This window comes from Pecten maximus, chromosome 17, assembly GCF_902652985.1.
Source record: "Pecten maximus chromosome 17, xPecMax1.1, whole genome shotgun sequence".
Taxonomy (NCBI): Eukaryota; Metazoa; Mollusca; class Bivalvia; order Pectinida; family Pectinidae; genus Pecten; species Pecten maximus.
In genome coordinates, this window is record NC_047031.1 from 7,921,327 (window position 1) to 7,943,728 (window position 22,402).

General features: G+C 38.5%; 1 protein-coding gene across 1 annotated transcript; it reads left to right on the plus strand.

Annotated features, from left to right (window-relative positions):
- Positions 1 to 1,287: 1,287 nt before the first annotated feature.
- LOC117315877 (protogenin A-like) lies at positions 1,288 to 17,414 on the plus strand. The gene is made up of 5 exons (XM_033870287.1): positions 1,288 to 1,297; positions 7,947 to 8,264; positions 13,039 to 13,356; positions 16,522 to 16,666; positions 17,177 to 17,414. The coding sequence occupies exons 1-5, from the start codon at positions 1,288 to 1,290 to the stop codon at positions 17,412 to 17,414; spliced, it is 1,029 nt and encodes a 342-aa protein (XP_033726178.1).
- Positions 17,415 to 22,402: the final 4,988 nt, after the last annotated feature.

The window sequence follows — 22,402 nt, forward strand, 5'->3', positions numbered from 1 at the left end:
AATGTTAAAATGCTAAAAAAATACCATATACAACATTCACTCGAGTAACATCTATATATACCATTGAAAAAATCAACCCTTGTCCATATTTAAATCCATGTTTTAAAAAAAAGTTTTGATGAAAACCTAAACTATAACATGTTTTGGCCTTACTAATGTTTATGTATTATATATCATTGTGTCACAGCCGTTTGATGTAAACCCAAACTATAACATGTTTTGGCCTTACTAATGTTTATGTATTATATATCATTGTGTCACAGCCATTTGGGTCTATATTGTACATGTCACTTAATTTGTCAAGTAGTAATAACAACAGTACCGGACAAGTAAATTGTTGAATTTTCGAGGCAATCTGCCCCTTTATCAAGACACATGTATAAATTACAAACTATCACATATAGACATAGAACATGGAACAGTTACACAAATATAGTAGGTATAAACAATAATAAATATCGTTATGTTTGTGAAAACAATCCCCTCAGTGAATAATTAATTCACCGAGGGCCTATTATAATTTTTACGAAAACATTTTAGGTGGTGTACAGATGGTAAAAGCAAATAAATAAATAATACTACGAATAGGTTCAACATTTAAAATAACATTGTGAGTTGAATCAATGTGATGGCAGCGCATGCTATGCAGTGAAAGTTTTTGGTTTTTGTTTATCTATGCAGTAGGTTACAATGACTTTGATTGTCTCGCAAATCTTGACCCAAACATTGGGTAGCAGTGAGTGACAATTTCGGGTGGCAAATCCCATATTACTGGCTAAAACTAGTTTGTTTTATAACATACATTAAATGAATATCTAAATAATATAATCGTATTTATGTAGAAATGCATAATTTAAACATTAGAATTCAATTAGAATGGTGGTCAAAAAGTCCTATTTGTGTAACGATAACCGGACGGTTGTGTCAGGATGACTCGTCAAAAACCGATAATATGTACTCACACAACTTATTCAGCCAATCAGCTGCTGTTTCCTGCAAACCAAATTTAAGTCCCTAAGGACGTGTGTTTCTAATGTCTGTAGGGATTGGTCTGATTAATAGATATATGGAGTGGGTACTTCCTATAAGCGAAAATAGAGAATCGTGTTATAAGGTTTGAAGAACAACCATATATATCCCTACTAAATATAGGATGGTGTAGAACTTCAGGTGGAAAAAGGCGGGAATTCCCCAGATGGGGGTTCCCCTATCCAGCTGTAAGGTCCTATGAAAACCCATATGCTCTTATATGCTATGAACTTGCGCAAAACATATATATTATCTGGCATGTCTGATGGTAACATAATGTAGGTCTGTAGATGCTTGACTTTAAATTGATAGTGAAGTTGTCAACACTGAACTTTGTGCATCCTGGGCTGTTGTTTTTAGCCCACCATCATCAGATGGTGGGCTGTTCAAATCGCCCTGCGTCCGTGGTCCGTCCCTCCGTCCGTAAACAATTCTTGTTATCGCTATTTCTGAGAAAGTACTGAAGGGATCTTTCTCAAATTTCATATGAAGGTTCCCCTTGGTGCCTAGTTATGCATATTGCATTTTGAGACCAATCGGATAACAACATGGCCGACAGGCAGCCGTCTTGGATTTTGACAATTGAAGTTTGTTATCGCTATTTCTGAGAAAGTACTGAAGGGATCTTTCTGAAATTTCATATGAAGGTTCCCCTTGGTGCCTAGTTATGCATATTGCGTTTTGAGACAAATCGGATAACAAAATGGCCGACAGGCAGCCATCTTGGATTTAGACAATTGAAGTTTGTTATAGCTATTTCTGAGAAAGTACTGAAGGAATCTTTCTCAAATTTCATATGTAGGTTCCCCTTGGTGCCTAGTTATGCATATTGCATTTTGAGACCAATCGGATAACAACATGGCCGACAGGCAGCCGTCTTGGATTTTGACAATTGAAGTTTGTTATCGCTATTTCTGAGAAAGTACTGAAGGGATCTTTCTGAAATTTCATATGAAGGTTCCCCTTGGTGCCTAGTTATGCATATTGCGTTTTGAGACAAATCGGATAACAAAATGGCCGACAGGCAGCCATCTTGGATTTTGACAATTGAAGTTTGTTATCACTATTTCTGAGAAAGTACTGAAGGGATCTTTCTCAAATTTCATATGTAGGTTCCCCTTGGTGCCTAGTTATGCATATTGCGATTTGAGACCAATCGGAAAACAACATGGCCGACAGGTAGCCATCTTGGATTTTGACAATTGAAGTTTGTTATCACTATTTCTGAGAAAGTACTGAATGGATCTTTCTGAAATTTCATATGTAGGTTTCCCTTGGTGCCTAGTTATGCATATTGCTTTTTGAGACCAATCCGAAAACAACATGGCCGACAGGCAGCCATCTTGGATTTTGACAATTGAAGTTTGTTATCGCTATTTCTGAGAAAGTACTGAATGGATCTTTCTCAAATTTCAAATGGAGGTTCCCCTTGGTGCATCGTTATGCTAATTGCATTTTGAGATCAATTGGAAAACAATATGGCCGACAGACCGCCATCTTGGATTTTGACAATTGAAGTTTGTTATCTCTATTTCTCAAAGTACTGAATGGATCTTTCTCAAATTTCATAAGTAGGTTCCCCTTGGTCCCTTGTATTGCATTTTTGGACCAGTCTGTCCTGAAAACAACCTGGCAAACAAACAGCCATTATCGTTAAATCTCAAATTTCTTATATAGCTAGGATTCCCTTATTTGAAAAGTACTGGAGGGATGTCTCAATTTGCACAGATTAGTAAAATGAAGGGAAAAGTAGAGAAAAGATCAATCTGACATGGAACCTATGAAGATCATTCAATGGTGGGCGCCAAGATCCCTCTGGGATCTCTTGTTGTGCATCCTGGCCTGTTTTTGTGTGTATTGAACTCTTTTTGTGTGTAGTAATAATTGAACTTGTGTGTAGTAATAATTGAACTGTTTTTGTGTGTAGTAATAATTGAACTGTTTTTGTGTGTAGTAATAATTGAACTGTTTTTGTGTGTAGTAATAATTGAACTGTTTTTGTGTGTAGTAATAATTGAACTGCTTTTGTGTGTATTGAACTGTTTTTGTGTGTAGTAATAATTGAACTGTTTTTGTGTGTAGTAATAATTGAACTGTTTTTGTGTGTAGTAATAATTGAACTGCTTTTGTGTGTATTGAACTGTTTTTGTGTGTATTGAACTGATTTTGTGTGTAGTAATAATTGAACTGTTTTTGTGTGTATTGAACTGTTTTTGTGTGTAGTAATAATTGAACTGTTTTTGTGTGTAGTAATAATTGAACTGTTTTTGTGTGTAGTAATAATTGACCTGTTTTTGTGTGTAGTAATAATTGAACTGTTTTTGTGTGTAGTAATAATTGAACTGTTTTTGTGTGTAGTAATAATTGAACTGTTTTTGTGTGTAGTAATAATTGAACTGTTTTTGTGTGTATCAACTGTTTTTGTGTGTATCAACTGTTTTTGTTGAGTTGATTTTGTGCAAAGATTGACAAAGAATGCTGCACAGTTCAGTGTCCTGTCATGTCTGATGTGAGAAACAGCCTACTTTTGAAGTGTGTTGTGTAATAATTACAAGGACAGTGACACTACCAATTATTTCTGTCAAAACCTACAAACTGACATTCATATCGTTGACAAATTACACGTCTTCGGCAATACCTCCTTATTTAGTATTCACATAACTTACAACAGTTCTATAAATAGACTGGCATGTTAAAATTATGAATGCAGTTCTATGAATAGAATTAATTAATTAATTTATCCTTCCCCCATCACCACCATGTTTTTAGCCCACCATCATCAGATGGAGGGCTATTCAAATCGCCCTGCGTCCGTGGTCCGTCCGTCCCTCCGTCCGCAAACAATTCTTGTTATCGCTCTGTAATCCTCAGAAAGTACTGAAGGGATCTTTCTCAAATTTCATATGTAGGTTTCCCTTGGTGCCTAGTTATGCATATTGCATTTTGAGTCCAATCGGAAAACAACATGGCCGACAGGCAGCCATCTTGTATTTTGACAATTGAAGATTGTTATCGCTATTTCTCAGAAAGTACTGAAGGGATCTTTCTCAAATTTCATATGCAGGTTTCCCTTGATGCCTAGTTATGCATATTGCATTTTGAGTCCAATCGGAAAACAACATGGCCGAAAGGCAGCCATCTTGTATTTTGACAATTGAAGATTGTTATCGCTATTTCTCAGAAAGTACTGAAGGGATCTTTCTCAAATTTCATATGCAGGTTCCCCTTGGTGCCTAGTTATGCATATTGCATTTTGAGATCAATCGGAACACAACATGGCCAACAAGCAGCCATCTTGGATTTTGACAATTGAAGTTTGTTATCGCTGTTTCTTAGAAAGTACTAAAGGGATCTTTCTCAAATTTCATATATAGCTTCCCCTTGTTTGAAAAGTACTAGAGGGATGTTTACACAGATTAGTAAGAGGAAGGGAAAAATAGAGAAAAGATCAATCTGACATGGAACCTATCAAGATCGTTCAATCGTTCAATGATGGGCGCCAAGATCCCTCTGGGATCTCTTGTTTTTATTCAAAATTTAAATTAGCATAAATCGTGATGTGAAAAATGAATTATTATAAATAATGAAAGTTCAGCTATTTGATAGTTTTGTTGCTATTATCCATTGCCAAGCATTTCTCTGTAATTGTTTGCTTCTTAAGATCAAGACTAGAATCTAGTAACTGTCACAGACAATTTTACAACATTATGCCATTCAGATAAAGCTGAATGTGCTGAAGGCAAATGTTGAATACGAGATAAGTGTCCGTTTTACAACACAGACATAGGTATAATCATCTTAAATTTTCCCATCAACTTCTTTCAACTTCTTTCGGTCTGAAATGTCTCCATTGTTTTATTTGGCTTATTTTTAGCCCACCATCATCAGATGGTGGGCTATTCAAATCGCCCTGCGTCCGTGGTCCGTCGTCCGTCCGTCCCTCCGTCCGTCCGTCCGTCCCTCCGTCCCTCCGTCCGTAAACAATTCTTGTTATCGCTATTTCTCAGAAAGTACTGAAAGGATCTTTCTCAAATTTCATATGTAGGTTCCCCTTGGTGCCTAGTTATGCATATTGCATTTTGAGACCAATCGGAAAACAAAATGGCCGACAGGCAGCCATCTTGGATTTTGACAATTGAAGTTTGTTATCGCTATTTCTCAGAAAGTACTGAAAGGATCTTTCTCAAATTTCATATGTAGGTTCCCCTTGGTGCCTAGTTATGCATATTGCATTTTTAGACCAATCGGAAAACAAAATGGCCGACAGGCAGCCATCTTGGATTTTGACAATTGAAGTTTGTTATCGCTATTTTTGAGAAAGTACTGAAGGGATCTTTCTCAAATTTCATATGTAGGTTCCCCTTGGTGCTTAGTTATGCATATTGCATTTTGAGACCAATCGGCAAACAAAATGGCCGACAGGCAGCCATCTTGGATTTTGACAATTGAAGTTTGTTATCGCTATTTCTGAGAAAGTACTGAATGGATCTTTCTCAAATTTCATATGAAGGTTCCCCTTGGTGCCTAGTTATGCATATTGCGATTTGAGACCAATCTGAAAACAACATGGCCGACAGGCAGCCATCTTGGATTTTGACAATTGAAGTTTGTTATCGCTATTTCTGAGAATGTACTGAAGGGATCTTTCTGAAATTTCATATGTAGATTTCCCTTGGTGCCTAGTTATGCATATTGCGATTTGAGACCAATCTGAAAACAACATGGCCGACAGGCAGCCATCTTGGATTTTGACAATTGAAGTTTGTTATCACTATTTCTGAGAAAGTACTGAATGGATCTTTCTCAAATTTCATATGTAAGTTTCCCTTGGTGCCTAGTTATGCATATTGCGATTTGAGACCAATCTGAAAACAACATGGCCGACAGGCAGCCATCTTGGATTTTGACAATTGAAGTTTGTTATCACTATTTCTGAGAAAGTACTGAAGGGATCTTTCTGAAATTTCATATGTAGGTTTCCCTTGGTGCCTAGTTATGCATATTGCGTTTTGAGACCAATCTGAAAACAACATGGCCGACAGGCAGCCATCTTGGATTTTGACAATTGAAGTTTGTTATCACTATTTCTGAGAAAGTACTGAATGGATCTTTCTGAAATTTCATATGTAAGTTTCCCTTGGTGCCTAGTTATGCATATTGCGTTTTGAAACCAATCTGAAAACAACATGGCCGACAGGCAGCCATCTTGGATTTTGACAATTGAAGTTTATTATCGCTATTTCTGAGAAAGTACTGAAGGGATCTTTCTGAAATTTCATATGTAAGTTTCCCTTGGTGCCTAGTTATGCATATTGCGTTTTGAAACCAATCTGAAAACAACATGGCCGACAGGCAGCCATCTTGGATTTTGACAATTGAAGTTTATTATCGCTATTTCTGAGAAAGTACTGAATGGATCTTTCTCAAATTTCATAAGTAGGTTCCCCTTGGTCACTTGCATTGCATTTTTGGACCAGTCTGTCCGGAAAACAACCTGGCAAACAAACAGCCATTATCGTTAAATCTCAAATTTCTTATATAGCTAGGATTCCCTTGTTTGAAAAGTACTGGAGGGATGTCTAAATTTGCACAGATTAGTAAAATGAAGGGAAAAGTAGAGAAAAGATCAATCTGACATGGAACCTATGAAGATCATTCAATGGTGGGCGCCAAGATCCCTCTGGGATCTCTTGTCTTATAAGCAGATTCACTGTTTTGTCGTCCTGTATGTTTACAAAGCCTATTTACAGTTATAAACCCTGTCACTGAGACGCTTGACTAAGGTGTAACATCAGTGATAAGCAAACGTTCAGATAACAGAAATGAAAATTACGGTTGTCCAACGTTTAATTTTGAGAACGAAAATCAACATTTCTGATAGCTTTTACCATGTAAACAGACAACTCAATGGTATAGTCAGGGTTATAATATTGATATTTCGTCTAGCGTATCAATATATTTGTATTGACCTTGCGGTATTGCAATATACAGATTTTTCGAAAATACCGCCGACCCCTGCCTTATATAACATCACGAAATCAATATTTCTACACAAGATTAAATTCTGATAGTCATCTGTAGAGGTTAAAGGTTGATGGTCACACTTGATCACTTTTGAAATAAAAAAAACTTGTGTACATTGATTAGATATTAAATATCTAATTGATTAGATAATTAATACTAATTGATATTAAATAATATCCAACTAGATTTATTCACACCATAATCTTACTGCATGAAATTCTATACCTGGTCAAACTTGACCTCTTTTAAATAAAAAACTGACAATATGTCATTAAAACTTGATTTTCTGTAGCTCAGATTAGCAGGTCATCAGTCAGAATTAAATGTGGAAGGTCGCATGTTTGTTGCAAAACTATAAAATAGACTGGTTTGTTATGATTCTATAAATAGACTGGTTTGTTACGATACTATAAATAGACTGGTTTGTTACGATACTATAAATAGACTGGTTTGTAACAATGCTATAAATAGACTGGTTTGTAACAATACTATTGACTGGTTTGATACTATAAATAGACTGGTTTTAAATTTGTTACAGCACTATAAATAGTATATGATTGTTACAATACTATAAATAGACTAGTTTGTTATTGTACTATTAATAGACTTTTGTTACAATACTATCAAAAGACAGTTTTTTACACAACTTTCTATAAATAGAATGGCTTGTTACAGAACTATTAATAGACTTCCGTTACAATACTATAAATAGACTGGTATGTTATTGTACTATTAATAGACTTTTGTTACAATACTATGAAAAGACAGTTTTTTTTACACAACTTTCTATTGATAGAATGGCTTGTTACAGAACTATTAATAGACTTTTGTTACGATACTATAAATAGACTGTTGTTTTTTTACAGTACTATAAATAGAAACGTTTGTTACAGGAAATACAGAGTTGGAGCCTGGTGTTGTCATTATTCCGGGGCCACCTACTATTATAGTACAAAGGCGCAGCCCCCTTCTCCTCAACTGTTCCGCCTTTTCAAGTACTGGATTTGGACAAACTACGTACAGATGGACAAGGAATAAGGTTGCAGTCACCTTGAACAAACGGATCCAGTTGATCGAAAATGGATCACTGTATTTCCAACATTTGAAGCGTCGAAAACGTCCCAGTCGGAGCGATGAGGGACTTTATGAATGTTTTCTCAACAACATTAAAGGTGTAGTCATCGGGCGTCAAGTGTTCGTCAAAGTGGCAAGTAAGTTGAGACTGAAACACTTATGTGGTCAATTCTTAGTACCTGATTAGATGTCATTGGTCATGATCATCAGTCAAAGTTCAAGGGTCAGTCATAACACACTTCACCCACTTCAGGGTTCCTCTGTAATTTTGTTATGCAGAGATCACCAGGGATCTCAGATTTTGGGTCTCATTTTGAAATACAGGAGTCGCATGACATTTTGAATTTGACAAAACCATAGTATTTAGTAGCACAATTTAAAATACTAGTTTGAATTGAAATCAATTGTTTCTTCATTGTATGGCAGATTTTGGAATAACAATACATCCCAAGGATACACAGACATTTATTTTGAGAGTCCTTTATGTTTTTTATACCCCCGCAATGAAGTTAGGGGGGTATACTGGAATCAGGTTGTCTGTCTGTCCGTCTGTCTGTAGACACATTTTGTCCGGACAACTCCTCCTAAACTGATGGGCCGATTCCAATGAAACTTCACACAAATATAGAGGACCATGTGTAGATGTGCATGCCACTTTCTTTTTTCTCAAAATTATGGTTGTTATGGCAACTGGTCACTATAAACAGGTTTTCCGATAAGAACCCTAACTTTAAGTTTGTCCGGACAACTCCTCCTAAACCGAAGGGCACTGATTTCAATGAAACTTCACACAAATATAGAGGACCATGTGTAGATGTGCATGCCACTTTCTTTTTTCTCAAAATTATGGTTGCTATGGCAACTAGTCACTATAAACAGGTTTTCAAATAAGAACCCCAACTTTAAGTTAATCCGGACAACTCCTCCTAAACCGAAGGGCCGATTTCAATGAAACTTCACACAAATATAGAGGACCATGTGTAGATGTGCATCTCACTTTCTTTTTCTCAAAATTATGGTTGCTATGGCAACTGGTCACTATATCACTGGGTTATCTTAGTTAGCCTCTTATTAACAGTTCCAATTCACCATTGACTCTTGCAGATTGCGGGGGTATTAGTCAGCCATCCTGGCGACAGTTCTAGTTCTACATCTAAGACACAGGGAATCTGTGTCAGGGAAAACTTTACGCACTTTGGAAAAATGATTTCACAAAACAGATAGCAATATGTGATACAGTATTTGACCTAATAAGGGCACCTGCCCTAATAAGGGCGCCCCCACTCTTATTAGGTCACATACAGTATATATCATTAAATATGGGCCACAGTGACCAAGTGGTTACGGTGTCCCAACACTTTATCACTAGCCTTCCACCTCTGGGTTGCGAGTTCGAAACCTACGTGGGGCAGTTGCCAGGTACTGACCGTAGGCCAGTGTTTCTCCAGGTACTCTGGCTTTCCTCCACCTCCAAACCAGGCATGTCCTTAAATGACCCTGGCTGTTAATAGGGCGTTAAAACAAAATAAACCAAACCAATATCGATAATCATCTGTAATAGATCACATACACATGGTGCTAGGTGTCGTACATTATATTGACTGCTAAAGTGGTAGGAGTATATATCTAGGTGAATTTCAGCTCACTTTTATATATATAGTGCCTGACCTCCTTTTTAAAAATGGTTACTTTGAACCTGTCAAGATTCTGGTGGATTAATTGAATTTTGAAGTTATATTGTGAATGTTTGTCTTGACTAGATTTTGATTCTGGCTGCCTGCATGAAAACCAACTTATACTGAAACTAAACTTGGGCCAGTAAAAAAAAGAAGCCCATTTTGTACTGAAGGGATCTTTCTGAAATTTCATATGTAGATTTCCCTTGGTGCCTAGTTATGCATATTGCGATTTGAGACCAATCTGAAAACAACATGGCCGACAGGCAGCCATCTTGGATTTTGACAATTGAAGTTTGTTATCACTATTTCTGAGAAAGTACTGAATGGATCTTTCTCAAATTTCATATGTAAGTTTCCCTTGGTGCCTAGTTATGCATATTGCATTTTTGGACCAATTTGAAAACAACATGGCCGACAGGCAGCCATCTTCGATTTTGACAATTGAAGTTTGTTATCACGATTTCTGAGAAAGTACTGAAGGGATCTTTCTGAAATGTCATATGTAGGTTTCCCTTGGTGCCTAGTTATGCATATTGCGTTTTGAGACCAATCTGAAAACAACATGGCCGACAGGCAGCCATCTTGGATTTTGACAATTGAAGTTTGTTATCGCTATTTCTCAGAAAGTTTTGAAGGGATCTTTCTCAAATTTCATTTGTAGGTTCCCCTTGGTGCCTAGTAGTTATGCATATTGCATTTTGAGACCAATCGGGAAACAGCATGGCCGACAGGCAGCCATCTTGGATTTTGACAATTGAAGTTTGTTATCGCTATTTCTCAGAAAGTAGTGAAGGGTTCTTTCTCAAATTTCATATGTAGGTTTCCCTTGGTGCCTAGTTATGCATATTGCATTTTGAGACCAATCGGAAAACAACATGGCCGACAGGCAGCCATCTTGTATTTTGACAATTGAAGATTGTTATCGCTATTTCTCAGAAAGTACTAAAGGGATCTTTCTCAAGTTTCATATGCAGGTTCCCCTTGGTGCCTAGTTATGCATATTGCATTTTGAGATCAATCGGAAAACAACATGGCCGACAAGCAGCCATCTTGGATTTTGACAATTGAAGTTTGTTATCGCTGTTTCTTAGAAAGTACTAAAGGGATCTTTCTCAAGTTTCATATATAGCTTCCCCTTGTTTGAAAAGTACAGATTAGTAAGAGGAAGGGAAAAATAGAGAAAAGATCAATCTGACATGGAACCTATAAAGATCGTTCAATGGTGGGAGCCAAGATCCCTCTGGGATCTCTTGTTTTATTCAAAATTTAAATTAGCATAAATCGTGATGTGAAAAATGAATTATTATAAATAATGAAAGTTCAGCTATTTGATAGTTTTGTTGCTATTATAATTCATTGCCAAGCATTTCTCTGTAATTGTTTGCTTCTTAAGATCAAGACTAGAATCTAGTAGTTCTGTCACAGACAATTTTACAGCATTATACCATTCAGATAAAGCTGAATGTGCTGAAGGCAAATGTTGAATACGAGATAAGTGTCCGTTTTTCAACACAGACATAGGTATAATCATCTTAAATTTTCCCATCAACTTCTTTCAACTTCTTTAGGTCTGAAATGTCTCCATTGTTTTATTTGGCTTATTTTCTTATAAGCAGATTCACTATTTTGTCGTCCTGTATGTTTACAAAGCCTATTTACAGTTATAAACCCTGTCACTGAGACGCTTGACTAAGGTGTAACATCAGTGATAAGCAAACGTTCAGATGACAGAAATGAAAATTACGGTTGTCCAACGTTTAATTTTGAGAACGAAAATCAACATTTCTGATAGCTTTTACCATGTAAACAGACAACTCAATGGTATAGTCAGGGTTATAATATTGATATTTCGTCTAGCGTATCGATATATTTGTATTGACCTTGCGGTATTGCAATATACAGATTTTTCGAAAATACCGCCCAACCCTGCCTTATATAACATCACGAAATCAATATTTCTATACCAGATTAAATTCTGATAGTCATCTGTAGAGGTTAAAGGTTGATGGTCACACTTGATCACTTTTGAAATAAAAAAAACTTGTGTACATTGATTAGATATTAAATATCTAATTGATTAGATAATTAATACTAATTGATATTAAATAATATCCAACTAGATTTATTCACACCATAATCTTACTGCATGAAATTCTATACCTGGTCAAACTTGACCTCTTTTAAATAAAAAACTGACAATATGTCATTAAAACTTGATTTTCTGTAGCTCAGATTAGCAGGTCATCAGTCAGAATTAAATGTGGAAGGTCGCATGTTTGTTGCAAAACTATAAAATAGACTGGTTTGTTACGATGTTATAAATAGACTGGTTTGTTATGATTCTATAAACAGACTGGTTTGTTACGATGTTATAAATAGACTGGTTTGTTATGATTCTATAAACAGACTGGTTTGTTACGATGTTATAAATAGACTGGTTTGTTATGATTCTATAAATAGACTGGTTTGTTACGATGTTATAAATAGACTGGTTTGTTATGATTCTATAAACAGACTGGTTTGTTACGATACTATAAATAGACTGGTTTGTTACGATACTATAAATAGACTGGTTTGTTATGATTCTATAAACAGACTGGTTTGTTACGATACTATAAATAGACTGGTTTGTTACGATACTATAAATAGACTGGTTTGTTACGATACTATAAATAGACTGGTTTGTTATGATTCTATAAACAGACTGGTTTGTTACGATACTATAAACAGACTGGTTTGTTACGATACTATAAATAGACTGGTTTGTTACGATACTATAAATAGACTGGTTTGTAACAATGCTATAAATAGATTGGTTTGTAACAATACTATCGACTGGTTAAATACTATAAATAGACTGGTTTTAAATTTGTTACAGCACTATAAATAGTATATGATTGTTACAATACTATAAATAGACTAGTTTGTTATTGTACTATTAATAGACTTTTGTTACAATACTATCAAAAGACAGTTTTTTACACAACTTTCTATAAATAGAATGGCTTGTTACAGAACTATTAATAGACTTCCGTTACAATACTATAAATAGACTGGTATGTTATTGTACTATTAATAGACTTTTGTTACAATACTATGAAAAGACAGTTTTTTTACACAACTTTCTATTGATAGAATGGCTTGTTACAGAACTATTAATAGACTTTTGTTACGATACTATAAATAGACTGTTGTTTTTTTACAGTACTATAAATAGAAACGTTTGTTACAGGAAATACAGAGTTGGAGCCTGGTGTTGTCATTATTCCAGGGCCACCTACTATTATAGTACAAAGGCGCAGCCCCCTTCTCCTCAACTGTTCCGCCTTTTCAAGTACTGGATTTGGACAAACTACGTACAGATGGACAAGGAATAAGGTTGCAGTCACCTTGAACAAACGGATCCAGTTGATCGAAAATGGATCACTGTATTTCCAACATTTGAAGCGTCGAAAACGTCCCAGTCGGAGCGATGAGGGACTTTATGAATGTTTTCTCAACAACATTAAAGGTGTAGTCATCGGGCGTCAAGTGTTCGTCAAAGTGGCAAGTAAGTTGAGACTATAACACTTATGTGGTCAATTCTTAGTACCTGATTAGATGTTATTGGTCATCAGTCAAAGTTCAAGGGTCAGTCATAACACACTTCACCCACTTCAGGGTTCCCCTGTAATTTTGTTATGCAGAGATCACCCGGGATCTCAGATTTTGGGTCTCATTTTGAAATACAGGAGTCGCATGACATTTTGAATTTGTCAAAACCATAGTATTTAGTAGCACAATTTAAAATACTAGTGTGAATTGAAATCAATTGTTTCTTCATTGTATGGCAGATTTTGGAATAACAATACATCCCAAGGATACACAGACATTTATTTTGAGAGTCCTTTATGTTTTTTATACCCCCGCAATGAAGTTATGGGGGTATACTGGAATCAGGTTGTCTGTCTGTCCGTCTGTCTGTAGACATATTTTGTCCGGACAACTGTTCCTAAACTGATGGGCCGATTCCAATGAAACTTCACACAAATATAGAAGACCATGTGTAGATGTGCATGCCACTTTCTTTTTTCTCAAAATTATGGTTGCTATGGCAACTAGTCACTATAAACAGGTTTTCAAATAAGAACCCCAACTTTAAGTTAATCCGGACAACTCCTCCTAAACCGAAGGGCCGATTTCAATGAAACTTCACACAAATATAGAGGACCATGTGTAGATGTGCATCTCACTTTCTTTTTCTCAAAATTATGGTTGCTATGGCAACTGGTCACTATATCACTGGGTTATCTTAGTTAGCCTCTTATTAACAGTTCCAATTCACCATTGACTCTTGCAGATTGCGGGGGTATTAGTCAGCCATCCTGGCGACAGTTCTAGTTCTACATCTAAGACACAGGGAATCTGTGTCAGGGAAAACTTTATGCACTTTGGAAAAATGATTTCACAAAACAGCTAGATAGCAATATGTGATACAGTATTTGACCTAATAAGGGCACCTGCCCTAATAAGGGCGCCCCCACTCTTATTAGGTCACATACAGTATATATCATTAAATATGGGCCACAGTGACCAAGTGGTTACGGTGTCCCAACACTTTATCACTAGCCTTCCACCTCTGGGTTGCGAGTTCGAAACCTACGTGGGGCAGTTGCCAGGTACTGACCGTAGGCCAGTGTTTCTCCAGGTACTCTGGCTTTCCTCCACCTCCAAACCAGGCATGTCCTTAAATGACCCTGGCTGTTAATAGGGCGTTAAAACAAAATAAACCAAACCAATATCGATAATCATCTGTAATAGATCACATACACATGGTGCTAGGTGTCGTACATTATATTGACTGCTAAAGTGGTAGGAGTATATATCTAGTTGAATTTCAGCTCACTTTTATATATATAGTGCCTGACCTCCTTTTTAAAAATGGTTACTTTGAACCTGTCAAGATTCTGGTGGATTAATTGAATTTTGAAGTTATATTGTGAATGTTTGTCTTGACTAGATTTTGATTCTGGCTGCCTGCATGAACACACAGCTGTCATAGCTGAAAGGGCTAAACTTTGTCAGCGGCCAATGTAATGATTAATATTGTAATGAAACAGACAATTATCATAATAACTGTGTATCTGTTCCATACAATATTATGTAATATTGATCAATTCATGCAACATTCGTTGTGCGAGTCGACTGAGAAGAGTCCCATTGATTTGACCTCCAATTCTGGGTCTCCTTCAAGCTTGATATCAATGCCAAGCCGTATTGCTATTTGCATGTGGAGGAATAGTGTGAATATAACACACATTGATTTATGTGTTCAAATATCCGCCACTAGAGGGCAGTCTACTTCCTTCATTTATTTGCACCCTCTGCTGTGTTTGCATCAGGAACAATGTCTATATATAGACTGATGTACATGTAAATGTTCTCCACCAGGGGGCAGTGTTTAATGTTGTAAACATACTGATTTATGTGTAATGTTCTCCACCAGGGGGCAGTGTCTGTATACAGACAGATTTATGTGTAATGTCCTCCACCAGGGGGCAGTGTCTGTCTGTATACAGACTGATTTATGTGTAAATGTTCTCCAACAGGGGGCAGTGCCTGTATACAGACAGATTTATGTGTAATGTCCTCCACCAGGAGGCAGTGTCTGTCTGTATACAGACTGATTTATGTGTAAATGCCATCTACCAGGGGGCAGTGCCTGTATACAGACAGATTGATGTGTTAATGTTCTCCACCAGGGGGCAGTGTCTGTCTGTATTGAAACTGGTTTGGTTTTATGACTAATTAACCCATTCCTTGTGGGATTTTAATTAGGTCACCTAAGATGAAGTCTCAAGTGATGTATTCTAATGACTTTTTGTCTGTTTTCTGTCATAAACAATTTACATTTTCAACTTCTTCTCGATAACCAAGAGGCCCAGAGACCTAATATTAGGCCTATAGTATGCTGAGATGAAGGGCTATCAAGGTTGTTCAAATGGATGACCCTGACTTTCATTCAATGTCACAGGGGTCAAATACGCTAAAATCTTTAAATTACTTCTCATTAAGCAAGAGGTCCAGAGACCATATATTGGACATGTAGTATGTTTGGGTATAGGGCTATCAAGACTGCTCAAATGAGTGACCTTGACCTTCCTTCAAGGTCAAAGGGGTCAAATATGCAAGAGGCCCCAAGACCTGCTATTGGGCCTGTAGCATGCTTGGGTGTTCAAATAAATGACTTTGACATTCATTCAAGGTCACAGGAATCAAACATGCTAAAATTTGACTTCTTTTCATTGAGAAAGAGGCCCAGAACCTTGATAATGAGCCTTTAGCTTATTGGAGTTTGTTGAAATGAATTACCTTGACCTTCTTCCAAGGTCATGGGACAAATATGCTGAAATCCTTAAGCACATTCTTCCCACTAACCAAGAGGCCTAGAGACCTGATAATGGGCTTTTATCATGCTATGGTGAAGGGCTATAAGATTGTTAAAAAATAATGGTCTTGACCTTCATTAAAAGTCCCAGGGGTGAAATATACAAAATCTTTGTGCCTTTAACATGCTGGTGTGAAGCAAATTGACTTCAAATTCATTGTCACTGGAATCAAATCTGCCAAAATATTTCATAACTGACATGGGAGTGTTAAGACTCCATGGGCATCATTCCTCTTTAAATCTGAAAATACTATCCCGTCTAATTTTCAATGGATTTCCTCATTTCAGGAATTGCCAGTAAGTTTACCAAGATGCCCGTGGACCAGACGACCGTTGTTGGGGGTGTGGCCCGATTTGAATGTAAGATTGAAGCCACGCCCCCTCCAGTGTTTATATGGGAGAAAGACGATGCCAGTCTACCAATCAACAACAGGTAATCTGTGATGACAATTATACATTTGATCGGGTTTTAATAAGCCCCTGTCAATAAATAAGCTCCTGTCAATAAATAAGCCCCTGCTCACAAATAAGCTCCTGCCAACAAACAAGCCCTTTTCCACAAATAAGCCAGTCTACAAATAAGCCCCTGTTCACAAATAAATCCATATCCAAAAATAAGCCCCTTTCAACAAATAAGCTTACCAACTAATAAACCCCTGTCAACAAATAACTCTCGGACCAATAATAAGCCCTTGTCCACAAATAAGCTCTGGTTCATAAATAATGCCTTGCCCACAAATAAGCCCCTGCCCTAACCGATATAAGCCCTTCCACCTGTCCTTACTTGTCCTGCCACTTGTCCTTGCTTGTATTCCTACCTGTCCTTCCACCTTCTAATATGATCTGTCTCTCCACACTTTATCTTGTTCAAACCTGGATATAACTATTTGTATAGTAATAATTTTTTCTTATAGGTGTCAATTTAGTTTCTTTTCTATTATAGAACCACCACTCTGGCTTCAGGAGTTTTACAAATACATAATGTCCTCGCCGAGGATGCGGGGACCTATCACTGTTCAGCGCAGCACAGCTTCAAGGACATAGCAAATCTGCATGAAACTGTGACGTCCATGTCTCGGCGTCGTAGTGAGGCGGGCGTTCTCACTGTCACTAAAGGTAGGATATACACAGTGACGTCCATGTCTCGGCGTCGTAGTGAAGCGGGCGTTCTCACTCACTAAAGGTAGGATATACACAGTGACGTCCATGTCTCGGCGTCGTAGTGAGGGGGGCGTTCTCACTGTAACTAAAGGTAGGATATACACAGTGACGTCCATGTTTCGGCGTCTTAGTGAGGCGGGAGTTCTCATTGTCACTAAAGGTAGGATATACACAGTGACGTCCATGTCTCGGCAGCATTGTAGTGAGGCGGGCGTTCTCACTGTCACTAAAGGTAGGATATACACAGTGACGTCCATGTCTGGGCATCGTAGTGAGGCGGGCGTTCTCACCATCACTAAAGGTAGGATATACACAGTGACGTCCATGTCTCGGCGTTGTAGTGAGGCGGGAGTTCTCACTGTCACTAAAGGTAGGATATACACAGTGACGTCCATGTCTCGGCGTCGTAGTGAGGCGGGCGTTCTCACTCACTAAAGGTAGGATATACACAGTGACGTCCATGTCTCGGCGTCGTAGTGAGGCGGGCGTTCTCACTGTAACTAAAGGTAGGATATACACAGTGACGTCCATGTCTCGGCGTCGTAGTGAGGCGGACGTTCTCACTGTCACTAAAAGTAGGATATACACATTGACGTCCATGTCTCGGCGTCGTAGTGAGGCGGGCGTTCTCACTGTCATTAAAGGTAGGATATACACAGTGACGTCGATGTCTCGGCGTCGTAGTGAGGCGGGCGTTCTCACTGTCACTAAAGGTAGGATATACACAGTGACTTCCATGTCTGGGCGTCGTAGTGAGGCGGCCGTTCTCACTGTCACTAAAGGTAGGATATACACAGTGACGTCCATGTCTCGGCGTCGTAGTGAGGCGGGCGTTCTCACTGTCACTAAAGGTAGGATATACACAGTGACGTCCATGTCTCGGCGTCGTAGTGAGGCGGGCGTTCTCACTGTCACTAAAGGTAGGATATACACAGTGACGTCCATGTCTCCGTGTCGTAGTGAGGCGGGCGTTCTCACTGTTACTAAAGGTAGGATATACACAGTGACGTCCATGTCTTGGCGTCGTAGTGAGGCGGGCGTTCTCACTGTCACTAAAGGTAGGATATGCACAGTGACGTCCATGTCTCGGCGTCGTAGTGAGGCGGGCGTTCTCACTGTCACTAAAGGTAGGATATACACAGTGACGTCTATGTCTCCGTGTCGTAGTGAGGCGGGCGTTCTCACTCACTAAAGGTAGGATTATACACAGTGACGTCCATGTCTCCGTGTCGTAGTGAGGCGGGCGTTCTCACTTACTAAAGGTAGGATATACACAGTGATGTCCATGTCTCGGCGTTGTAGTGAGGCGGGCGTTCTCACTGTCACTAAAGGTAGGATATACACAGTGACGTCCATGTCTCCGTGTCGTAGTGAGGCGGGCGTTCTCACTCACTAAAGGTAGGATATACACAGTGACGTCCATATCTCGGCGTCGTAGTGAGGCGGGCGTTCTCACTCACTAAAGGTAGGATATACACAGTGACGTCCACGTCACACGTCGACATTGACGGAACAGTCCCTTAAGATAGTATATACGATAAAATTGTATATATTATGCTTTTAATGGTGTTTCAAAGATATTTTAATGGTGTTTTTGGTTTTAAATATATTTCATAATGCAAAGCTAGGGTTTTTCATTTCTGAGAATGAATTGCATATCAAAAAGAATCATGCTGTTATAAGTGCTAAAGGATATCTTAGCGGTGTTTTAAATTTAGACATATTTTAACGATATTTTTAATGGTGTTTTTAGGATAGTTTAATGATATTTATATTTTAAGTATATTTTAATCATGTTTTAATGGACTATATTTCAGACCAAGCTCCCAGACCACCACGGATCCTTTACGCAACGGATGAGATCATAGCTAATGTTGATGAATCTGTCACTCTCGAATGTCTGGTCGACGGCAACCCTAAACCTAATGTCACCTGGCTTACTCCCAGTAAGACTTTCCCTAAACACATACAGAGCATGAATGTAGATATATGTTTCAAATGATGATCAGAACTTTTTGTTGGTTAAAGATAATAGTTGAAGGTAATGTCTTAAATCCTTATAGAAAATAATTGCTTCTGGATCATATAGTTACAGCAACATTGCTGCCGTAAAATTTGCAGCTTTCCAGTTTCATGTTCAAACTTGTGGTTTGGGGCCGTGATGGCCGAGTGGTTAAGGTGTCACAAGACTTTATTACTAGCCCTCCACCTCTGGGTTGCAAGTTCGAAACCCAGGTTGGGTAGTTGCCTAGTACTGTCCGGGAACTCCGGCTTTCCTCCACCTCCAAACCTGGCACGTCCTTATATGACCCTGGCTGTTGATAGGACGAAAATAAACCAAATCAATTGTGGTCCTAGACGGAGTATTTTTTGGCTCACAAGCTACAATCTTATTACAGCTATGCACTTATGGTGTACTTTCTAGGTCGTCTGATCCGAAGGGGGCAGGATGCATCACCTATATTCGTCTTGCTTCGTCTATTGCTGTCTGTCTTAAACTCTTCACATTTCAAACTTCTTCTTAAGCTCCAACAGTTGGACTGAGCTATAACTTGCCTGAAATGATCCTGAGATGGTTTTGACCTAGTTTTGTTAATTTTTTGTGTTGATCAAAAATTCAAGATGGCCACCATGGCCGCCGTCTTGAAAAAAAACCCCATTTTAAACAACTTCTCCAGTTCCTCTGGTACCAAAGAGCTGAAAATAGGAAGGAATGTTAAGGAAGGGGAGCCAACAAAGTGTTGTTAATTTTTGGTCTCATAAGAACTTTGACATGGCTGCCAGCCATTTTGTAAAATTGTTGCACATTGGTGGTTTTCCTGAACAACACTTATTCAGACTTCTTATCAAGCTCCATCCTGCGATGATCCTGCCGAGGTGTTGTTATTTTTCGGGTCAGTCCGATATCCAAGGTGGCCAACTAAGTACCACTAAGCTAGCTACTAAGTATGCGTACTACAACAGTACAAGAGACTTTAGAGTCAGATGACTGTTAAGGCCCTTTGGGCCTCTTTTGTATAGCAGACAGCTAAATATGACATTAAAGACACTGATTTATATAGCAGCTAAAATGTGGTATACTTAAGTTTTCTGTCAGGAAAGTTATAAAGTTAGATGTATTTTAAGCTTTGGCTGTTTTGTGAGAAAAGTGTGTAGATAAAGTTTTGCGGCAGTAAACTTCAGGTTGTATTCCCTGCGCTATTTTTCAGATAAGAGCCGCGTTGTGGAAAGCATGTTTAAAATGAGGGTCGGCGTTACGAGCCTGAAGTTCAAGGAGCTAGTAGAGGCAGACAAAGGCACATACCGGTGTATTGCCTCCAGTCCGGGGTACAATGACGCTGTAGCGGAGGTCAAACTAAAGGTCAGAGGTAAGATCAAGAGTGTAGGTCAGAGGTAAGACAAAATGAGGCTCAATGCCCAAAGAAGATGAAACAGTCAGGTGAAACTAGAGGTCAGAGGTCATATGTTCAAACTGAAAGTCAGATGTTAAGTCATACTAAATGTCAGAGGTTGGGTCATACTTCTTAAGGTTAGAGGTTAAGTCATACTAAAAGTTAGAGGTTGGGTCATACTGAAGGTCAGAGGTTAGGTCATACTGAAGGTTGGAGGTTGGGTCATACTAAAGGTCAGTGATTAATTAAGTCATACTGAAGGTCAGAGGTTTGGTCATACTGAAGGTCAGAGGTTAAGTCATACTGATGGTCAGAGGTTAGGTTATACTAAAGGTCAGTGGTTAGGTCATACTGAAGGTTAGAGGTTGGGTCATACTGAAGGTCAGAGGTTAAGTCATACTGAAGGTTAGAGGTTAAGTCATCCTGAAGGTCAGAGGTTAGGTTATACTGAAGGTTAGAGGTTAGGTCATACTGAAGGTCAGAGGTTAGGTCATACTGAAGGTTAGAGGTTAGAACTAGGGTCATACTGAAGGTTAGAGGTTAAGTCATACTGAAGGTTAGAGGTTAGGTCATCCTGAAGGTCCGAGGTTAGGTTATACTAAAGGTTAGAGGTTAGGTCATACTGAAGGTCAGAGGTTAGGTCATACTGAAGGTTAGAGGTTAGAACTAGGTCATATTGAAGGTTAGAGGTTGGGTCATACTGAAGGTTAGAGATTGATTAAGTCATACTGAAGGTTAGAGATTGATTAAGTCATACTGAAGGTCAGAGGTTTGGTCATACTGAAGGTTAGAGATTGGGTCATACTGAAGGTTAGAGGTTGGGTCATACTGAAGGTCAGAGGTTAGGTCATGAAGTTATATTAAAGGTCAGAGATGAAGTGATTTTGAAGGTCTGCAGATATCAGGTCATGTTGAAGATCAGAAGTGGAATTATGTCAAATAGATGTCAGGCATGATATTTGCAAAGCTATTAAAGCTATGCTGATGTTATTTCAACTGTCAGATGAAACTTGAGTCTTAGATCTTGATAAGATTTAGTGACTAGGCTCAGCAATTATTGTCGACGATGTCAATACATATGTAGCGGAACTGGACTGGGTTGAACACTGGCGACCAGGTAGCTCGATTGGTAGAGCATCCGGCTTGTGTTCCTAGGTCCCTGGTTCAAACCCTGGCCTGGCGGTGCATTTTTCCTCTCCTATTACACACACACACACATATATATATGTATATACACAGATTGTTAATTTTTAGCTCACCTGGACCGAAGGTAAAATCCAACCAGGTAAGCGATACAGGCCCCATGGGCCTCTTGTTTTAGTAATCTACACATATATAACAGGATGGGATGTTGTTATGTTGCAGTACCTCCTGTACTTATCAGTCATCCGATCAGCCACAAAGTCCAAAGTGCCCAGAGGATTCGTCTGGAGTGCCCCGTGATGGGCCGACCAAAGCCCAAGATCACATGGTACAGGAACGGGGAGGTTCTGAATGCTCACGGCCGCATCTTTGTACGTATATATACAGTAGTGTTTTAGCAATAAAAAATCTCCCTGACATTTTATGAGGCGCATACAGCCTTAATTACCCTTGGGCATCTGATCCTGTCATAA

Excerpts from the sequence above, each read along its gene's own strand:
- LOC117315877 (XM_033870287.1), top strand. Across the intron at positions 8,265-13,038 it reads AGTGTTCGTCAAAGTGGCAA|GAAATACAGAGTTGGAGCCT; the intron begins GTAAGTTGAGAC and ends CGTTTGTTACAG. Across the intron at positions 16,667-17,176 it reads AGTCTACCAATCAACAACAG|AACCACCACTCTGGCTTCAG; the intron begins GTAATCTGTGAT and ends TTTCTATTATAG.